At 38.6% G+C, this 22,742-nt stretch overlaps 2 protein-coding genes across 2 annotated transcripts in view; both read right to left on the reverse strand.

Moving 5' to 3' along the window:
- Positions 1-3,999, reverse strand: part of asf1bb (anti-silencing function 1Bb histone chaperone) — a 5,308-nt gene extending 1,309 nt beyond the window's left edge. Inside the window, exons 1-3 of the mRNA XM_026996070.2 lie at positions 3,229-3,999; positions 1,575-1,690; positions 1-141 (exon numbers count right to left, since the gene is read on the reverse strand). The exon at positions 1-141 is cut by the window's left edge and continues 36 nt beyond it. Of these exons, the coding sequence (XP_026851871.1) occupies positions 1-141; positions 1,575-1,690; positions 3,229-3,337 (366 nt within the window). The 5' untranslated portion in view covers positions 3,338-3,999. The remainder of the gene's footprint in view (positions 142-1,574; positions 1,691-3,228) is intronic.
- A 205-nt stretch (positions 4,000-4,204) lies between these two features.
- LOC113567925 (complement C3-like) overlaps positions 4,205-22,742 on the reverse strand; it is a 33,426-nt gene continuing 14,888 nt past the window's right edge. The window contains exons 18-41 of the mRNA XM_026996068.2: positions 22,293-22,410; positions 21,306-21,391; positions 20,747-20,889; positions 20,376-20,585; positions 19,560-19,620; positions 19,318-19,404; positions 16,375-16,575; positions 16,126-16,201; positions 13,475-13,634; positions 13,146-13,229; positions 12,782-12,932; positions 12,019-12,182; positions 11,558-11,716; positions 10,771-10,830; positions 10,570-10,660; positions 10,359-10,407; positions 9,774-9,864; positions 9,286-9,372; positions 7,841-7,946; positions 7,632-7,727; positions 6,594-6,674; positions 5,996-6,079; positions 5,463-5,592; positions 4,205-4,830 (exon numbers count right to left, since the gene is read on the reverse strand). Of these exons, the coding sequence (XP_026851869.2) occupies positions 4,683-4,830; positions 5,463-5,592; positions 5,996-6,079; positions 6,594-6,674; positions 7,632-7,727; positions 7,841-7,946; positions 9,286-9,372; positions 9,774-9,864; positions 10,359-10,407; positions 10,570-10,660; positions 10,771-10,830; positions 11,558-11,716; positions 12,019-12,182; positions 12,782-12,932; positions 13,146-13,229; positions 13,475-13,634; positions 16,126-16,201; positions 16,375-16,575; positions 19,318-19,404; positions 19,560-19,620; positions 20,376-20,585; positions 20,747-20,889; positions 21,306-21,391; positions 22,293-22,410 (2,723 nt within the window). The 3' untranslated portion in view covers positions 4,205-4,682. The remainder of the gene's footprint in view (positions 4,831-5,462; positions 5,593-5,995; positions 6,080-6,593; positions 6,675-7,631; positions 7,728-7,840; positions 7,947-9,285; positions 9,373-9,773; positions 9,865-10,358; positions 10,408-10,569; positions 10,661-10,770; positions 10,831-11,557; positions 11,717-12,018; positions 12,183-12,781; positions 12,933-13,145; positions 13,230-13,474; positions 13,635-16,125; positions 16,202-16,374; positions 16,576-19,317; positions 19,405-19,559; positions 19,621-20,375; positions 20,586-20,746; positions 20,890-21,305; positions 21,392-22,292; positions 22,411-22,742) is intronic.

Genomic DNA, 22,742 nt, shown 5'->3' on the forward strand with positions numbered 1-22,742 from the left:
CAGATCGGGGTCTGTGTACTCATTATTGACATAGTATCCGATGCGGATGAACTCCTGACTGCGATAGGTGCATGTGATGAGTACAACGGTTACACCCACTGCATCGCTCTCAGGAATCAGAGCCGTGTTCGGAGCGTCTGCCTGCCAGGACACATGGAGCAGGGATCACGGAATGCTCAAGCACCTGCCACAGCTCAGCTGAGTATAAACCAGAGTAACTCTTTACAATTACCCAGTAACATATACTGAAAGTTTTAATGGATTAGTAATAATATGCAACAATTCTTTTATAAATAATTTAACATTTAATATAAATTTGTTGCCAATTCCTTTTTGTTTTTAAATTTCTTTGTTTTGTTGGTGCCACATCTGTAAGGATTTTTCTAAGGTACTTAAGTTACCTTGTTAATGCTCTGTGCATTATAAACCACGATTCAATAGGTACCTCAGAAATCCAGCAAGTTTTCTGAACATGTATCTCAACACTCTCTCAAAAATACAAATTACATATATATAGTATTAACATTTTATAATTAACTATGACAGCATAAGCCTACAGGTTACTGTAGTTCAGCACATGCCCAGTAAGACATGAGATGTGTCATGTTTGAAACCAAGTGGTGCATGTAGATTTCCAAGCATTCAGCTTGCTCAGATAAGAATTACCATTCTTAATACATAAGGATCACTATTCTTACATACACAAGGATCACCATTCGTGCATACACTTAGATCAGACTTGTTATGCCTTCTTGGTATTCCAGTTTTTTTCATACTGTGCATTAAACAATCACCTCCTACTCCATTATCACCTCCTCCAAACTCTTCCACAGTCGAGCCGAGCCGTCGTTAATGCCCAATTCCTACGTTAATGTGAATTTTACATTTTCTTCTATACCAGCTTCTATGAGGTATGGCGTTATGATGCCCGCCACTGTTCAGCTAGAGACTCCAAGTCAACATACAGTCTGAGTGACTGATCAACCAATTAAACCACTGAGCTTCAGGCCCCAGATGCTAAGGTGCTTCACCATTTGTTTGTTTCCATTGTCTTTCAGGTAATACTAATTTCCTTGAACTCTTTATTTTCCCTCCTCCTTTTATGGTTTTCGAATTGTATAGCACTCAACAGTATTATTATTATTATTATTATTATTATAACTGCTCTAAGTAAAGCACTTTAAAGTTATATTGTGTAAACAAAATGTTGTCTGAATTGAGATTCGAAATGTCACGTGGAACGGTACTAGGAAGGTAAGAACAGCTCTGGTGTTATCAGTGAGTAAACAGGGACTAAATTCAGTAGCCTACATTCTTCTGGGTTTGAACAGGTTTCCATGGAGGTGTTGCATTTCCACGTTTTCCACCCCACACCTAACCCCCCTGCTCAAACACATCTTGGGCAGTTCACCATTTCTCTGATGCACACCATGGGTTAATGCAAGTAACACTTTACACAAACACACAGCATGTGGAGCCAGCACAACCAGCAGGGGGTGCACTGACCAGCATGGCTAGACAAGGAAAGGGATTAAAACAACAACCACAAGAAAGAAGCTACTTTCCCAGCTCACCTGAAACACAAACATGTGCCTGCCTGCAGGAACAGGGCCCACCAGCACCGAGTCCAGTGTCTGGTCATACTCCTCACTCTCTGCTGAGCCCACATAAATGATCTTCCACTCCAGATCTGCCTCCATACAAAACGTGGGAAAGAGAAAAAGAGAAGCTTGCAAACTTCAGGCAGCAAGTATTCGGTGTCTCCTTCCCTGCTTGCCATGTATGAAGTGGCTTCAGTATTGAAGCCCCTTCCCCATAAGGTGCTGTGGTGGAGAGCACAAAGTCCTGGGATTGTATCTGATCAGTTAAAGATGTGTATTAAAGGGAACCACTGTCAATTTTAAAGTCCTAAATCCAAATGTGTGCTGATAAAGTACCAACATCCATGCTACATGGGGCAGAAAAATTCCTGTCTGGCACAATCACTGTGATGCCAGAATTAACAGAAATAATACTATTGTGGTAGTATAAAAAAATATATACAGGAAAAAATATATATACCCATGAATAATTTCAGTATTTTTTTTAGTTTATTTAAAGTTTATTATTAATAATAATAACAACAGAAGGGCAAGACCTCTTCAGATGTCCATTACCTCTATCTGCTACAGTCTCCACAGACTAGCAAGTTATCAAGTCTTGGCACACACTTTGCAGAAAAAAATGCAAAAAAAGTATCAGTTGGCTACTCGCTTTTACAGTGACTTCTTTAAAAATATCAAATATATTAATCACACAACATTTAATTACAATTTTAAATATAATGAATACCATCTGGCTTTAAAATGGTATATCAATAAGAATAGTAACAGTATGCAACCATGAAGTATCTTGGTTTTGTCTTAAAATAAAAATAAAAAAAGACTTTTTAAAAGGCCTAGGATACGCAATAGTATTATAATTCTTCTACTCATCAAAATGTTGATGGACGCGCTATTATAAAAAATCTGTTCGATTGGCATAACACGGTTACATAAAAAATGGTCCGTTTCATGCTTTCGGAAATCTGATCAGATTTTCCCTGCCTTCTGATGAGCCACATGAACACACAAGATTCTTAACGATGTCGTAATAAAATATTAATTTTTCACGTCGCAGTTACAGTACTAAACAATATAGCTAACAGAAAATACAATAATTCACTGAAGAAATCTGTTTTCGCAGAAAATAGTTAAAAGCTAAAAGGTGAGATTCTAAAGATGTTTCCGCCCATACAGACGGAAAATGAAATTATTCTCCCGGAATATTATTTGACAGGCCGACAGGGCACGCTTCTTCTGACTAATCCAATCAATTCCTCTGTAAACACATAGGGGCCACCCACACTTCAGATGAGACCAATCAGGAACAGAGCTGCGACCGCACTGCCCGTCACAGCTCAACCAATCAGAAACAGCGCTGTGTCTGCGCAGTTCTTCGGACTCCGCGCCGGCGCCAAAACATTAACAATATGAACTTATTCGAAGCTGAGTTTTAAAAATAAATAAGTAAATTAAAAAACAAAAATACTAACGCTGTGTTAAAACACTTCCCCAACAGCAAAGTTACTGTGGTTACTCAATTATGAAATTATCTATTAGTCAATCGCCTCACCCAGCTAACCAGTTAGAAAAAGATTACCGACATGCGAGGCAAAAGGTATCCCACGACCTGATTGATCTAATTTACCTTCGGGTAGATCCTCCATGCACTCAAATGTGATTTCAAACTGGAAAGGATTCCCGAAAGGACTAGGGTTGTCCAGGACGGCGACATTCAACACTTGTACTTTCGCCATAATTAGAAGTTGACGAAATGGCTTGTTAGCTAGTTCGCTATATCCTTGAAGCAGGCGGCCTTGTAAAAGTCTCAAGACGAACGATTTCGTTGAACGCCCTCGATATGAAACAGTCGCTGCCTGCTGATATAGTTACAATGGTGAGTAATGTCTGTCAAAATGTACCACCGTCGCCCCGAAACACCAAGTTAAACGGCTAACTAGCTAGTAATCCCAGTAAAAGGATGTAAGTAAAAGGTTACAGCTAGCGATCCTAGCGTTAGCTATTTTGGTTGGCTGCTAAGCTTAGCTGGCTTGACTGAAAGGTGACGAAACAAACATTAGCTAAGATAGCTAGGTTACCTAGGTTACAGCATTTTAAAAATTAGCTAATTTAGCTAGCTACCTAGATCACCTCTTTCATTGTGGAGGCATCGTTAACCTTCATGTCTTGATGCCTAATTTGACGTAATGCATGAACAAGTTTTATTTCTTAAGAGTCCCCTTTCTTGCACACAGATAATGAAAACGGCTCCAATTAACTGGCTAAAAGCTTTCCACATGCTAATTTGACCACAGCAGGCGTTTTGTGTCGTCTCACTTTTTTCTCGTCACAGAGGCACAAGACCAAAAAACAGGTGTTGCCACCTAGTGTGGTGACATTTACATTACATTCTCCAGATGTTATACCCAAGAAGCGTCGGAAGCAGTCTGATAACCTAGACTTACACCTTTAAAATAAGCAGGTATTTCTAGAAAGTGTCATGACTGAAAATTGTCTACATTAGTTATTTTTCCAAATCACTACAGAGTTCAAACCCTACTCTAGGAAGGTTAAACTGAAATGTTTAACATTTAATATTAAATGTTAAAGGTTAAACTTTAATGTTTTAAGACACAGAGAACACATTACTATAGACCCTCTCAGTTTTATTTTACAAAGTCACATTTATTTTGTTTTCAGTAAGTATGTGTTATATCCCCACCTTCTGAGCAATAATCAACTTAATCTGCAGAACAGGCTGCATTTTCACAAACAGATAAAATGTTTTTACCAAGTTATTTATTTTTATATATTTCATTTGCAATCTGAGAGACACATGATACATCAAACTGCCAGTACAAATAAAAAGGAACAAATTAAACATTAAAACTACTATGACACGAACATTAAACAGTATGACAAATTTAAAATAATAATTAAAAAAGCACAGGTAACTGTTACATGACTGATTTCTGTATGCTGAAATTGTGTCATTAGGTGCATTATTAAACTGTATGTCTGTTATTTTTCTCCATGGCCTTACTAGGAAAGCAAATCACATGATATTCACTGAATCTGCAGGGTACACTTAAAGGAAGGTGTTTAGGTCATGCAACCCTCTTCCTGGAAGATGTGGTCCAGCTGTGCCAAGCCACTGTATCTCACATGATTGTTGTCCTTTTTCTCCTGGCTCTCACTGGAGGTGGGCCAGTACTCTATCCATGTCCGGGCCGAAAACATGTAGCGGTAACTGACAAACAGAATGGCACATAGCATTAAAGCATGCATTAGAAATAGATTTGTTTTACTTCTGAGTCATTCATGCAATGAAATGTCATAACTCTGTTTAGCTTGACAGATACTGTTAACTGGATCACCCTAGACACACTGCATGGTTGGGTGCTGGGATAGTTTCTTGACATTCAAGCCTGTATGGATTCATAGTGCTTCATTAAGTTTTGATGATAGCTTGTGGCCCCCTCATGAGCCACATTGAGTGATGAGTTGTTTGTTTGTTTTTCTCTATAGAAGATAAAGCATTACTGGTAGCAATGATGATGCATAGAGAACCATATGAAATGGATCAATATCAGGTGTTAGTCATTAGGTATTGATAACAAAAATATGGATGCCATCCTACAATGAACTTTTCTGCACCATGATGACTTAAAAAAAAAATGAAGGGAATAGTGTGGTGAAATAGAGGGTTTCTTAGACCAAGACCAAGTGTCCAGAACATGTAGGACCGCTGGTAAATCAAACAATGTTTCTTCTAGAATTTAAAATAGTATTTTTCATTGGGAGAAAATGTCTCATCACAACTATGATTTGTACTCGCGCTCTCATTAGGTGCATCTGCCTTTCCCCGGAGACGTTTGTTACCTCGATTCAGCCCTCTCTGGTTCAGGACCCATGATGAGGTAACTCTTGCCCTCCACCAGGCCCAGTTCTTTGCTGCAGCGGTAATGAACTGAGAAGTCCCTCATTTGATCAAGCACATTCCGATCAGTCCCTTCGGAGCCAAACACACAGATGCATTACACAGATGGATGCGATATAGTGCAGGTGCACCAAATCTGGCTTTTTTATATATATATATATATATATATGAAAAGAGATTTCTTTAGTTATGGTTAGCTTGTACATCATATGCCATAAAAATACTAAAGTCTAATACAAAAAAAAATTGGATTGGATTGATAAGATTTGGGTTGGCAGACATGACCAAAGTTACATTTTTGGCTCTGCATTCAGTGTAATAACTATGCTATTAAAAATGTAAATGATCTGGCCTGTGACTGGGTTTGCCTTATTGTTGGTAATGCATTTTTTAAAACCTTAAACATATGGGGCTTAGTTGACTCTTGCTCTCTAGGCAGTGTACAGGCCAGTCAGGAAACCTACACCACACTCACCCTCTTTAAGCACTTTGACTATGGTGAAGGTGTAGATATCCATGTTGCCAGGTTTCTTAATCTTCTTCAGAGTTGCCTTGTAAACTGAACCACAAAAAGAGAAACAATAAGAGGAATCTGGACAGTAATAAAGCAAACAAAGGTAGTGAAACCTTAACAATAATAAGATTAGTTACCACAGGTTTCACAATTATAATAAGTTATACTTCAATTGGATGGTTTAACAAAAAGTAGTAGCATATTGGATAATAAATATGTTGGTAAATTGTTTGATAAACATATATGCAGTAAACTATAATATTGTCTATTAGTAGGGTACATTTTCTTCTTTATTATATAAATGTTTATTGAATGTCATTCAGTAACCTCACTGCACATCTGTCCTTTGCACATACATTCTCACTATCTACGTTTACAGCTTTTGGCAGAGGTTCTTATCCAGGGTGTCTTGCAGGTTTTTCAAGATGACGGTATATGCACTTCTTGGGAGTCAAACCTTGGCGTTGCTAGCACCATGCTTTACCTGCTGTCAGTTGAGCTACAGGAGTTCACATAGATGAGCATGCACACAGACATTCCAGACACACAGAGTCCCTACCATAATCCTTATTAGAACAGGCTTCTTTACTGCGGATGTCCTCATCTGGGACATCAGGGGCCTTTAGTCTTGGGCAGTTTTCTGTAGAGAGGATAATCCCGCAATGATAGGATGTTAAATCCAATTTATGTAAAGCGGATGGTCCGGCAGTAAATTAATCAGATTTCTGTAAGGGGGGGGGGGGGTGATCCACCAGTGAGAGGAGGATTAATCAGATTGCTGTAAGAGGGTGTCAGACAGGATGAGCAGAGGCGGAGTCAAATGAGGTATGACAGAGTATAATGCTAAACAGGGGTAATCTAAAGGCATAGTCAAAAATCAGACAAAAGTCAAAATCCAGCAAAGATGCAATAAGCAAACAAACCCAATAGGGGAATAGGCAATAGAGTGAATCCAGACAACGGGCATAAAGACAGTAACCAGAGACTATAAGTATACCAACAACAGTGCAGAAACATATGGCAGTCAAAACAACACTTGACAAAGACTACAAACGGCACCTAAATAGGGAGATACATTAGGGAAAACAAGACACAGGTGACATCAATAATCTAGGGAGTGGCATCTAATAGGAGGTTTGTGGGTAATGTAGTCAGATAAGGACCTGGTCTGTCCAGGCCAGGGGATAATTCAGAAGTGAGAGCAGGGTAATTTAGATTCCTGTATGGGAGATAAACCAGGTAGTGAAGGGTTAATTAGATTGCAGGCAGGGATATTCCAGTATTGAGTGGAGGGTTAATTAGATTTCTTTAGGCAGGGATAATCCAACAGTAAGAGGAAGGTTAATTAGATTTCTTTAGGCAGGGATAATCCAGCAGTGAGAGGAAGGTTAATTAGATTTATTTAGGCAGAGATAATCCAGCAGTGAGAGGAAGGTTAATTAGATTTATTTAGGCAGAGATAATCCAGCAGTGAGAGGAAGGTTAATTGTATTTATTGAGGAAGGTTAATTAGATTTATTTAGGCAGGGATAATCCAGCAGTGAAAGGAGGGTTAATCAGTGGGGGACCGTATGGGGGACACAATGTGGCATCATACCCTCAGCACAGGTGCACACTTCAGTGGGGCAGAGCGTGTACAGCAAACCACTTGTTCGTTCTGTGCTTGTGTCATAAAACTTCACGCAGCGATTCTCTGGAAACACAGCACACTACAGTTAATGCATACAGTGCACCACAATACATGAGGTTAATGCATACAGTGCACCAGTGCTGCATGTTCATCCTTGTGGTTGTTTTGTTTCTCACCAGTGGCATAATACTCATATATAGTGATTCCTACAGGTTGAGGGAGATCAGTATTTAACATCTGGTGCACCTTGAAAGCAATGGTCTCTTTAAATGTATTTGAAACCTGTTGAGAGAGAGAGAGAGAGAGAGAGAGCGAGAGAAAGAGATTTTGTGGTTGGGATTGACTGTGGCATAAACCGTTTTATTGGTCACCCAGTTCTCATGACTGACAAGTAAACTTCATTGAAATCAAAATAGAAAACTAACAGAATTTAAAACAATGATTATTGTTCTGTTAACTGATTATTTGAGGTTCAATCACATCAGCCAGAGTGAATGAAGGCAGCCAGGTGACTTACTTTATGTTGGAAGGAACTGATTTTCCTATAGTGAAATGTAAGATGGGAAAGGCGACAGATGTTTTAGGGTCTTGTTGTAGTGTTTTATTGTGATTGTGGTAGGTGACCAGCAAAGTGAGTTGAGAGATGGAGGTGGCTGTAGTGACATCATTACAGCTATATAAGTGACTACAGACCTGACAGACAGGTAGGCATGCCCACATTCTGGGGAGGTGGTTATATAATGTAGACATGCACTAAAATCTGGTGCATGTGTACTGAGATCCATCTTGAACATCCTGTTTGAATATACATTTTGTGTATCAGATACCCAACAGGCAAAATAAGATGGCTAAGAGAAGAGCTGGAAAAACTCATCCTCAAAAAACTCCTCCCAGTGCATGAAGCCCAGAGTACACCCAAAGATGAGACACCTGTGGATACTTCAATGGTGGCAGAGGTGGTGCCATAGCAGAATAAACCCCTCCAACAGGTAGCAGAAATGGCTGACATAAGACAGTCCTACCAATGGCTGGAAAAGGCAGGACTGAAGGACAGCACAGAGTCACTAATCATGACAGCACAAGGTCAAGTAAAGCAGAGATTGTCCAATTACAGGCAAGACCCAAGACTGCAAAAGAGCCTCCAAAAGACACAAACAAGTGGCAGGATCATCCACAGAAACACATTCAAGTCATATGAGCAGGACCTCCTCTCACAACCCAACTCAAATGGGAGGATCCACAGAGAGTGGTGGAGAACAACAAGATGCTCTGGGACCGCCAGACTCAGACATATAAGCAAATATTGTCAAACCAACAAGGATAATAGAAAAGTTGTACTCAGTCATAATTGTAAGTCGCTTTGGATAAACACATCAGCTAAGTGCCATAAATGTAAATGTAAATGTAAATAAAAAGATGGAGAACCACCATAGACTGAAAGAGTAAAGCTAACATGAAAGTTGTGCCAGTGGTGATAGGCTATACAAAGGACATGTTGACTTTTCACATTAAATTATGTCATAACCATGTTGCCACATTTTTGTTATAAACGTTTTCTGGATTTATAGAACATCTCATCTTGTTAATATAACTTGATAATGAGTTGAGAGTGTTCTGTTACCTTTTTCAGGTAGATGATGAGGGATCCTCGCTCTGAAAGTTGCTTGTCCAAATCAAACCCCTCAATGTACTTGTCCTTTCCCATCAGCTGAAAAAAAAATGCAAAATGCTTCTGCAAACACTGAACTTAATCTCAATGACAAACAATTCTTCTAACAATCTTAATTTTATTTTTGATGATAGATCTCAGGATGTAAAAAAAAAAAAACTAGAGAGAGAGTTTATTATTAACTTCTGACTGTTTTATGTCATTTTATATTAAATGTCTCCACTTCCTGTTCATGTGATGTGTTTCTGACTGGATTAGCAATGATTCTACTAATTAGGTTATTTTCTTTGTTATGGAGTACTTTAAGAAATTAAATTTTTGGACTTGTGCAGAATTGAAACAAATGCCTCCCAACACTGCAGGAAGGAACACAGAATCAGGGCTCACAGGGAAGTGCCACAGGTGTAAGATTTATTATTTTCTCTGAATTGACCTCATACCTTTTTTAGATCAGATGTGTCCGGTACAAACCCTGTCAACATGCCAACATCAAGAATGGTCATTGCAGCATTTCGTCCTTTGTTCAGGAACCTAAGAACAGATCTCCCAGTGAGAACTTTACAGATCGCCCAATGTAACCTTTACAGGCTAAGTGAAGTAGATGGAGGGCACCAGGTCTTGTAATTTCAATAATGTTGACTCTGTATTTTGAATCTGAGGTGACACAGGTGTTAATCTGAACAGGGTGACAGTTCACAATATTTTCTTAAAAATTACCATTTAAATATTTTAAGGAATTTTGAAAAATTAATTTATATCCATGTTTTATCATCTTAAAACAGGCTATTATTGTTGCTAACCACATAGGTGGTCATTTTTTCCTTCTAGATGTAAAAAAAGTTAACTGACGTGTAAGTTTTGGTCATTTGACTAATGTAATTTACTTCGCGTTATGTCTCCTCATCAAAAAACTGAGATTAAGACAGACAATCATTATTAGTACCATTGTAAAAAAAAAAAAAAAAACCCCAAAAAAACCCCATTGTATTCCTTTGTATGTAAAGCAAATTATGTACTGAGCTTACTTTGTCTTAATGGTGAGTGTATAACTCTTGAGTGCCTGGTCATAAGAAGCTGCAAAATAGAGTGACAGCATAGAATTAAGCAATCATGAAGAAAATAGCTTCAGAGTTGCTTTTCTAAAGTATGCCATTAAATTCTGAACTAAGTTACTTTGATGCAAAACACAAAAGAAAAACAACACCAAACCAAAGGCCTTAGTATATTTATACATACTTGCTGCGTCTCTGGTAATTTTAACGTCCAGCTCAAAGTTGTTGCACTGGGTGGCATTTTTCTCAGGTCTGGTGTAATATATGGTGATTACCTTGAATAAATTAAAGCACCAGTGAGCTGATGACAAAATGCCCATTAGATATGTCTGCCTGCTTTATTTCTTATTGTTCCATAAAGTATAAGCTTCAGCGGTTTGCTCACTTTTATGCTTCCTTCTCCATGTCCAGAAGCTGTCACTGTTAAGTCACCTCCTGCCAGGAACTGTTCAATGCAATTCATGCAATGCATTAAACTTAACAAAATGTGGTAACACTTTATGTGAATGTGGCTAATTCTGTGTTTAACCCTTCATAACATATACATAGCATGTCCAAAATTCTCAGATTTCACAGGCAGAAGCAGAATTGAGAGCAGGTTCTGCAAAAAAAAAGGTTTTAATAAGAAACAGAAAGCATAATCCAAAATTGAGGTGAATGAACAGTCCAAACCACAAACACAGCAGAAAAGACCATAATGACTTAGAAATGCTAGATAAGACTGAACAACACTTTGAAAAATGACAAACAAGGGAGTTAATATACACAGGTAATATACACATCCATGACAGAATAGACAACAAGTAGAATTAATACACATGGGACTAGGAATGAACAGGAGGATTATAGGGAACATAGTTCATATAATGAAGGAGGTTGGAGATATTAGCAGCTGAAATTAAGTAAGGTTAGTCCTGAAATGTTGTATTTGATGAAACATCACTATCTTGTTTTTTCCAAATGAAAAAACCCAAGACCATACAATACTTTTGAGCTAAGTAAAAGTTTTTTTGATGTGGTCATTAACAAGTGACAAAGGCACAAAAACATGCCTACAGTTTGCCCTTGTCAAGTATCTTAATTGTTTACCATAACCGAAATTAAAGTGTAGTTCAATGTGACAAAAGCGTCTTCAAACTTTAAATGATGAGAATCCCTCCATCTCTCCTTACCTTGTCTGTGCGCTGTAGACCTCCAGTTGTTTTGGAGAAGAGTCCTTTAAAAATGGTTGATCTTGCAGTGGATTTGACAATTACATTCATATCTCCTTCATAAACGGGTGGTTTCTCTGTTATGTACTTTGCTAAAGCTTCAAAGACCACAGCAGTAGCCTGGGGAAGAGGAGAGCGTCGGATCAAACAGATTTATTAGATTGGTATGCGACTAAATACCAGGCCATTGGACAGGTATACATATTCATGTACAGATCTTTTTACTCTATTCAAGAGGAACAAATCCTCTCAATTGTTGGCTACAGTTATTTAATAGTATTGGGCTTGTTCTCTGATCTACCCCAGCAGATGAAGCATCTCACCCATGTGGACTGACAATCACATACAAATCTCACCTGTGTGGACTGGTAGCCACATACAGATCTCACCTGTGTGGACTGGTAGCCACATACAGATCTCACCTGTGTGGACTGGTAGCCACCTTGAAATCTCTGGTTGACCTTTAGCCAGTTCACAATGCGTGATGCTTTGGTAAATTCAGAAACCTTGACAAGGGACATGAGGGCATAGCCAGTAGCCTCCAGTGTGAAAAGGTGACTTTCGCTAACTGGCCAATGACTACCATCTATGTACACACACACACACACACACACACACACACACACACACACACACACACACACACACACACACACACACACACACACACACACACAAATACAAATTGTGGTGATTATCATGGTTATACTATCACCACTATGCAAAGAATTGATTTATCAATGTACTACATGAAAACCTGACAAACCTGACTGACTAAAGACGGAACTCAAGGTCACTATCAGTAAGCACTGTGTTGCAAATGTTTGAATCACAGAAACACTGACAGTCTGAAATCCAAGATAAATTGTCTTATTTGTCTGACTGAACTGTCCAAAACACAAGGTAATAGCACTCAGTTGTCTGAGCACTCAGTTGAATTGTCTGAATTTCATTGTAAGAACATAGTTGAAGTTCATTTTTGTATCTATGCAAGCCCAGACAAAAGCTAGTTTTGCTAGCTACTTTGCTAAATAATTTGATATGAAGAATTTTGTTTTCAGTTTATCACCTTGCTCCAGTCTGACTGCATTGTTAAAACACACCTTTATACACTGCATGAGTCTCCTGTTTGCTCCCACTTTAAAAACATGCCATGCATTTTGAATTGTTAGACATCTGGCCTACCTTGTGAGGCAAACTTGAACAATACATCATACTTCAGTTTGCCAGCATTAGCCAGAGCGTATGAAGCTATGGCAGCAGCGTAAGGATCAGATGTAGAACCAATATTGTCTTCGATGTATTTAACTGCCTTGCCAATGCTGCTGTGAAGACTCTGAAGAAGGTCAAGATAACTTTAGAGGAGCACATGGGACAAGTATGAGATCACACACAAAGAACATCATTCCTGATGGTTAGTGTGTGTGTGTGTATGTGTGTGTGTGTGTGTGTGTGTGTGTGTGTGTGTGTGTGTGTGTGTGTGTGTGTGTGTGTGTGTGTGTGTATGTATGTGTGTATGCATCTATACTTTTGTTTTCTGGCCACTTACAGTTACTGATTGACTACAAATTATGTTTCCCTCCTGTATTGCGATGAGAACGAAAGCTGTCATTGTCAGTTGTGTAGCTTTACCCTTTATAAGAAAAAACAAACAAACAAACAAAAAAGAGTCAAATATTGCAGCATTATTTATAATGCACTGATGTGTATAATAGGCACTAGTTTCACCGCAAAACCTCTGAAAGATCTGTTTCAGTGCATCCCCTGGAAGGACTTGTGTAATGAAGATATGCTCATAGGTTTCTTTGGTATTAAAAAATCAAAAATCAAAAATCAAACAAAACCCTGAAAACATCGCAGCGTGCTGTAGTTGCTTACCCCCATAGCACTTGAGGAGACACTCTCCACCTCTTTGAAGACACCGTTAGGCATCTGTGTTTTCAGAATCAGCCACTTGATGGCGTCACAGATAAAGTTTTTCTCTATGTGAACCAGCTCGCTTGCCATGCTGAACATTCTGACAACATATGCAGTTAGCCTACAGGGAAAGCACGACAGTTAGCAGAATGAAAACATACATGGTATAGCCTGCAGTGAAAAAAAAAAAATCATATCTCAAAACAAAGAGTGTCATAAAAAATGTGAAAGAAGTATAAACCTAGACAATGCAGCAACAGTTATTTGCATAGCAAATATACAAAGACAATTTAAAGTACTTTACACAAAGACTAAAATAAATTAGTTATAAAAAAGGTCCACAGTAATTAAAAGAAGAAATGTAATGATTACAATGAATAACTAATAAAAAGCACTGGAAAACAGACTGGATTTAAAAATGGTTTTAAAAATTTGTGAATGACCTTCATGACCTTTTGAAAAAGTGGGTTCCAGCTGTGGGTAGCTAAAAGTTGGCTTACCAAATTGGTGAAGTAGTTGACCATTGCTTTTTGGTCTAGAGGCCTACTGACATGACATTCTTTTAGCATGTCTGACATGCAAGGTCCTAAGCCATGTAGTATTCTTTAAACAAGTAGGAACATTTTAGGTCAATCCTGAAGCTGAATGGAAGTCAGTGGAAGAACCTGAGAACTGGGGTAATAATGTGTAGTTAAAATTGAGGTTTTAAGAATGTCATGTAACGCTCGCCTCTTGTGAGTCACGTGGTTTGACCCGCCACGTGCAGTGGGAGGGTCTTGCTTGTTTATTGATAACCACGCCTGCACACACCTGCACCGGGTTAGTGTTTTGTCTGTGCGTCCTGCTCCTCGCCCTGTGGCACTCGGGCATAGTCACAGAATGACCGACCACCACAGGACGCCAGTTCCCACGCCACAAGATGGACTTCCTGGCGGGACGTGCGTAGACACCTCCTGCACTGCTACCTGGATCCCTGGATATTGGGGAAAGGACCGCAACCGATGTTTGCATCCATTCCGGAGGTGGAGGGGAACACCCCTGGGAATTTCTTGGGGGGGCCTGTGGCTATCGGGCCAGGAGTACTGATGTGCTCCACGAGGACCGTGAAGAGGGCGGTTTGGTGCAGCCATCGAGCTCTCTAACTGGCAGAGCCCGAGTTCCTTCCCTTGTAAGGACTCACCAGCAAGACTGGAGGGGTCCGCTCAAGGCCTCGGAAGCAATCTGCTTCTGGGACGCTCGGAAGCAGTTTGGGGCAGGATCACGGTTGGAACCGGGGCGGATGTGCACCCCTGCATGTCCATTGAGGTCAGGGACACGTATACAGCGCCTGCGCTGATAGGAGGCCTTGTAGCACAGAGCCGTATGTGTTTGTGTAGAGGCACTTCTGTTTGTGTGTATTTGCGCCGTTTGTGTGTCTACAGGCTCATCGTCGTGTTATTTGGAGTGTACTGGACTGCCCTGAGAGAGGCACGAACTCCGCCTTTCTCCCTTCTACGGAGAGGTCTCCCTTGTGGGTGGCTCCTAGCCTGCCTAGGGTGGGGTGGGTACCAGGCTGTGTTGTACATGTCATGTGTGTTTGTGTATACGTGTACACGGCAGCCTGAGGTTCGCATTGCCAGGAAGGATGCGTCAGGAGCAGCGCCCCTTGGAGGCGCGTTCTGTCATGGAACACTTGCATCTCGCGAGTCACGTGGTTTGGCCCACCACGTGCAGTGGGAGGGTCTTGTTTGTTTATTGGTAAACACGCCTGCACACAGCTGCACCGGGTTAGTGTTTTGCCTGTGCATCCTGCTCCCCGCCCTGCGACACTTGGGCATCGTCACAAAGAAACCTTAGAGCTTAGAGGAACTTGACATTTTCGATGTCAAACGCCAGGATCATTACTGAATCAGATGAAACTTAAAACAATAAAGCTAAAGTCCAACACATTAGTTTCTCTATCTCCTCTGAGATACCCAGTTGGGGATAGAAAACAGGCAAACAAACCGAAAGTAGGGCAATCCAGAGCTCAAACTATACACACATGAATACGGGCCCAAACATCTGATACAACATGAATAAAAAGAACTTGAAGGAAAAGTGACTAATGGAGAACAGGACTAGAAGATCATTGCCAAACCACAAGAACAAAATCCACAAAAACAAAATCCACAACACTGGCACCCTGGGAAGTGATAAAAAGACAAAAGACCTTTGGCACGGGGCTTCAGAAAAATGATTAAACAACTGCTGGCTTCTGTCATGGCGCCCCTTCTCTGCCATTGTAGTTCCCTTAGCAACCTGCCATGTGTTCCTTTGTTTTGGTTCTCTTCCTGGTTTAGTCCCTTGTTTCATTTTTTCACACCTTATTGGTTTGAGGTATTTCTTGCTTGTTCTCACTGTCTTGTGTATTTAAACCCTGTGTTTACCCTGTCTCGTTACTGACTTAAATGGCTTTGTAATCCTGGAATGTTTGATGGACTATGTTTTTGGATTTGCCTTCAATATAAGGCAAATACAGAAAAAGCAACCAGGAAACAAAGAATGAATGTAAAACTAAGAGTACTCAGAGTCCTTGAATACTCTGACAGAGAAATAGATAAAAGAATCTGAGCAAATGGAAAATAACTCACCAAGTGCTGCCTGGACGATTAGAGAAAATTGCAAAAGAACTGTCTGGTTTGCGATATATAAGCTCATTGTTATAGCCTGAGATGGATAGAAACAGTCCCAAAAAAGACATGCATATTAAAAATGCTATTTAGTAATCATGGATTATTCTAACAGTAGCATTTTATGACATAATATTGACTTAAAAAAAAAAGATCACAGTGTCAATCACGATTTGTGTCATAAAAATAATAATATTGGAATTCACCAACCTGTATAAATGTAACCGAGGGCTTTAGGTCGCAGGTCCCCCACTTCATTCCACTTCTTGGTTTTGTCAAGATAGTGGGTTGCAATGAGTGGCAGGACCATAGCCATCAAGTTTTGTTCTCCACAGCCTTTTGGCTCTGTAATGAGTTTATCTAGACCCGCACCACTGATGGCATCATTTATTAGCTTCGCCAATGGTTTTCCTGCATATGCACATGTACACGCACATTAGGTTACCATGGAAACTCTCCCCACTAGGTTCAAATGTATTCCACCCACTCTATCTGTGTCAAAGGTTCACCTATTTCTAGTTTACATTTAAAAAAAAAAAATTGTCATTTATTTATATTTGTCACATTTGGAAAGCAAGTCATGGAGCATGATACAAACACAAGCCAAGTTTACCGAATGACAGAAACACAAAAGATCAAACAAAACACTAACATGGAACAAATCAAGGAAAACTGAAAGCAAAACAGGAAGGAACCGAACACAACCAGACACACGAAAACATATCTCGAACAGGACAAAGAGCTGACAACACAAACAAGCAAACACATAGATACATAGAGCAATGAGCAGTAGCTACATAGAGCATACAGCCAGTATTAGCATGTTGGTTAAGGTACTAGTCTAGTACTGTGAAGGTTGCCAGTTCAAGCCCCACCACTACAAAGTTCCCACTTATATAATTGTAAGTTTGTTTTGGATAAAGGTATTAGCTGAATGCTGTAAATGTGGACCTGAGGATAATAAAGTACAGGGAATGATAGAGGCTGAGGGTGGAGACAGGGAGCACAGACAAACAAAGATGGAAGCCAAGGGAACTGTGATGTTAGTGATGGTGAAACTATGACAATGTTCCAATAGATTCCTTGCATACCATTTTTAACCAGTCTGAGTAATCACGTTTTTAGAAAACATATATGCTACACATTCCCAGGCTTTGGAATGGTTGCGAGACCTTATCATCTTTGACTAACAAACAAACAATATGCAGCATTTTATAGGTATACTCCAGAGGTGGGTAGAGTAGCCGAAAACTGTACTCAAGTAAAAGTAGTGTTACTTTAAAATAATATTTACTCAATTAGAAGTAAAAGTAGTCATTTAAATCATTATTGATGTAAAATTAAGAAAGCATCTGTTAAAAAGACTACTCAAGTAGCAAATTCCTTCATCGAAACTCATATAAACACACGTGTTGCTCGTAGTTCTTTATAGATGTTTCTCTCAAGCATGATTTTTAAATGAAATGTAAAATAACTATATTGTCACGAAACGCTCGCCTCCCGCGAATCACGTGGTTTGGCCCGCCACGTGCAGTGGGAGGATCTTTGTTTATTTGTAACCACGCCTGCCCACCTGCACCGGGTTAGTGTTTTGTCTTTGTGTATATAAACCCACGTCGTGGAGAGCAGTTCTGTCGGTCTTTGATATGTATGTAGATGTTCACCGTTTATGTCATGCGTGAGTGCCACTGTTGTTTTCGTTATATGTTAATAAATGTCTGTCCACGTCAAAGGAGTCTGTGCGTCCTGCCCCTCGCCTTGTGGCACTCGGGCCGTTACATATATATTACTTATTCATAAATAATGCTGTTATTACATGAAAAATATGTACAATCTTGTAAATGTTTAAGAATTTCTCCAATATTTGGCCTGAGGAACATCTCTCTTCAGAGTACAGCATTAGTTTGCCAACTCAGAGGGGCTCCACTTTCCTGGTCCCGTTTTTCCTACTATACATAACGATATATGAGTATAATCGGTTCGAAGTACACAGTTAAAAGCACTTTGGTAGATCACGTCTGTTAACTCATACATGTAGATGTAAATATAATGGCTAAAATTAACCGAAAACATAGTTGGATTCAGCGTGCTAAACAGCTGTTTTTCTTTGCTGTGGGTCTGTCCTACTTAGTTTGGGTGTTGTTTAAGCTACATGAGTTTTTTCATATTGGCTAAATATTGTGCATGTAACACAAGCCACTAGCATCGCATTGGACTTGGTGATCACTTTGTGATTAGTACAGTCTGTGGGAATATTCTGAGCGCTTGTCCAAGGTAGTTAATTGATTAGACATATTTGTCATTATATTTGCACGGCAATTAGGTGACTGATTAGCCAGACCAGCTGGCTAGCTAGCTAGATATGCTACGTTGCATAGCTAAGAGCTCCGTCCGCATGTGGTTAAAATAAATTTAAATATATAAAATCAATAACAAACCTTAATTTTTAGAACCATGCAACCGTTATAATCTCGAAAACATGCCTCAAACTAGGGCATGCATTATTGCTATGAGTTCAGTTCAGATGCTTTATTTTTCTGTTGCTTATAGTTTATCTTCATATCTGGCTAGCCATTTTTTCCTCAGAATATCATTGATATCGGATCACACCTTCATATTAATAATTGGGAGAGAGCACCAATTTCACACACAGATATGTGATCCGTAAAGAAAATAATATATTGCGAGTTACTTTTCATAACTGTAATTTGAGTCCCACGCAGGAAAATGTTCCTATTCGCTGTTCGTCATGTCGTTCAGTTGTCTAACTTACTGAAGTAAACGGCGACATTCAGTGATCATCTTTAGGGATTTCACCAACCCTTACACACTTGACAGGTTGTGGTGAAACTGTAAAAATTATTTTAAAATGTCACCGAAATATAACAGTAAAAGTACTTTTGTATTTTTGATCTTGCAAACGTACTCGAATTAGCGTATAAAGTACCCTCTTTTAAAACAGCTTTTAAAAGTACAATTTGTTAAAAAAAAGGTACTTAAGTAAATGTAACAAAAGTAGATGCAATGCGTTACTGCCCACCTCTGGTATATTCCTACTTTATTCTTCATCCCTGGTATTTTCTGACCAGAGGAGTAACACATGTCCAAAGTGCCTTGGGTTCAGGTGGGCTTTTGAGCATGTCGGTGGTTTACCTGTAACAGCTATGTATGTGTGAGCGTCTGTGCCTGGCATTCGATTCTTCAGTAAGGGCCTCTTAATTTCTGATCTCTGCACTCCTCCTGATAAAGACACATTTGAGAACAACACATGTTGATTCCCTGCAACCTGGTGCTATAGTGTGAGCAAACCAAACCAAACTGTAGGGCAGAAGATTTACACCACGAGAGGCACTGTTAAGGAATCTGCACTGGCCTCAGCTCCTGTTGTCACTTACCAAATTTTGCAGGATGTAGAATTACAGATATCTCTCCAGTAAATGTCAGCACTCCCTGGGTCTGTTCCAGACACAAACAAACAGGTAAATAAAAAGTAAATACCATTTCCACACAGTCATTCTAAGATCCCTCTCTCCGCCATCCACCTCCCTATACAGAGAGATTCAAATATATATATATATATATATATATATATATATATATATATATATATATATATATATATATATATATATTACACACATACTTTTATATATATATATATATATATATATATATATTACACACATACTTTATATATATATATATATATATATATATATATATATATATATATATATATATATATATAACACACATACTTTTAAGTCAACTTGCATATGTAAAGATGTTCTTTTAACAATCATTTAAAAAAATGTTTATTATTTTTAATGGCACAACGTTTAGCTCCTGTATTTAAAAAATGTCTGTTTACATTACAAATTGACGTTTTTTTTTAAGATGACTTGCCTTTTTGAACCACTACAGGAATCTTACTTTTAAATGTAATATTGCACAATTTTGAGAAATTACATCAAGGAAGTCAAGTGAACAAGACAAAGATAGCACCCGTATCTAAGGAGAGATGTGTATTGGAGATCAGCCATTTGACAGGAGCAAAATATATGGACATTTGTAAGACTTTAATCATCTGTTCAATTTTCTATCAAAAATACATACTTTGGCTATCTGAATTAATTGATTTAAGAAAGTTGGTTAATTAGTGAGATAAAAGTGTAACTAAATATAAGTAAAAATGTAATTAAATATCTCACCACCACTTTTAATTTTTTCAGGATACCATCGCTTAGTCCTGTTGATGTGAGGGCCTTCACTTCGATGTCGAATTCCCCCACAACTAAGGGGATGATCACAAAGGAAACAGCACGGGACGATTTGCGATCCATTTTCACACTCTCCCGATACTTCTGCTTATGGCTGGCCATGCTGCATATGGTTGCAGTTTCCTTTAGCTCCACATAAACCTGTGTTGGGTGAAATAGATCAGGGCTTTGGTATCTAGCACTGGGTCACAAGGTTAGGCAACTCGGTCTCTGGTTTGTGGTGGGGCACTATGTTTGACAGCACAGGGGAATAATCTGAGAAATATGTAACATTTATGAAGTAACTTTTTGAGGACAGAAACCTTTTTAAGTTGATTTTCACTTAAGTTGTGGAGAACTGCCTTGATTTCTATTTGTTCATTGACTACAGCAGAGTAAGGTAACTTTAGATCAATGAAGAACTTCTTTGTAACGCTAATTTCATATGGGTCTGCCACACATATACCTAGGGAAATACAAAAAACAACCTTTGTAAAAATCCAAAATTTCCACATTTTCATTTCCTATTGTAATTTATAAGGCTATGACACTGATAATATTTTTTAAAATTAAAAAATAAATGTAATGAAAATGTACATGTATTTATTCTTGATAAATTTGTTGCAGAACCTGGGATCTTTTTAAAGAGTTTTTACTGTCTTGTTTTTAAACAAAACAAGTATAATGTATACCAAGTAATTACATCTTCAAAATATTTCTTTAGATTATGGATATATGGTGCTTGAATGTTTAGCTTTGCTATTTAGGCAATACAGTGAATTTATATTCTTTATTCACATTTATATGTAATAATCTGTTCAATGCACCATAAAACATAACAATATACAATTAAAACCAAAGAAAACAATGCACACCCCTCACCATAATCATCTGACATGCTGATGGAAGTGATCACCCATGTGGTGATGGACTCTGGAACATGACGAGAGATGATTTCAGACGTGACACTGGAAGAAGACAATAATCTTATTTTAAATCCATTTTACAGCTGTTGGATCTCATTGTGTCCCATACTCAAATATCGGAATACTGCGTGAGTGAGAATCACTAAGCAGGGTTTATAAGGCTACTGATTTAATGAATGCACCCCTTTACATCTCTGCTGGACGTGAGTACTTGTTTGTAAAGGGGAAGAGTGGAGACATTAACAAAGCTGGATGAGTTGGAGAAGTGGACTGCAGACATACAGAAAACTGGGAATTTTATTACACTGGGCACAATCAGTATTCCTCAAGCAGTAATACAAAAGAACTGAAGTAGCACAACTATTGGGAAAAGATCTGCAGACAGCACCAAACAAAATAACAGAAAAGACAGAAAGAAAGCTTCACCCTATTCTGGATTTTTAACAGGGGAATATAATGGAAATTTCACTTTTCCAGTGCTTGTGCACATATATTTAAATATCTGGAGTGCCTACCAACCCATAAACTGAAAGAAGACAACCCAGTCAGTTTCCTATAATAGTAAAATATCAGATTTAATTTTCTAGAAAGGTATTGGTTACTTGCTGCAAGATTTGTGATAGCATTAATGCTAGTAGTTTGTTAGTTAGATGTCTGTGAGATCAGTTTCATCCTAGCAACACGTGAATCATTTGAGAGTAAAAGTTAGAGTTATAGCTGTGTGTACTTTATGTCCCTCTGAAATTTGTCAAGCAGGCACACTATGTACTGTGTAGGTATGTTGGGGCATAAGTAGATGCTAGGATGAGCAAAGACCTTGTGCACATGACACCTCCACCCATCCAGTCTTCCAAACATATGCCTGAAATTTACTGAATAACAAGACGTTCTTGTCATCAGCCTCTTTCCTGATTCATTCCTAGTGGTATAAGGTTCTACTGACCATTTCTGATTGTTTCTGCAGATAGGAATCTGTACAACATCCAACATCCAGCTCTCAGGGAAGAATGAACGTGATGATTCATGCTCGTATTCATCGGGATCAAGATCAAATTCCTCACCTTAAAAAAGATTTTTTTTTTTTAATAAACTAGCTATATATTTTTAGATTTTCATTTTTATGTACCATGTATTATATTGTATTTTGTATTTATATTGTATATGCATTAATATATTAATACCTCTGAAAAGATCAAATTGAAACCTGCAAGTGGAAATGCAAGTGCTCTCCTTTTAAAAGCCCAAATATCCTGCATTTTTCTTATTTATTTAATATCATTTATTTAATATTTTTCCTTGATGTCCAATTACAGTGTTTGCTTGGCTTTGTGTTCCAAAAATATTCATAATTAATTTTCACACAATTTTCCCATCTCCCTTTATCCCTTAGAAT

The sequence above is a fragment of the Electrophorus electricus genome, chromosome 16, assembly GCF_013358815.1.
Source record: "Electrophorus electricus isolate fEleEle1 chromosome 16, fEleEle1.pri, whole genome shotgun sequence".
NCBI classification, from domain to species: Eukaryota; Metazoa; Chordata; class Actinopteri; order Gymnotiformes; family Gymnotidae; genus Electrophorus; species Electrophorus electricus.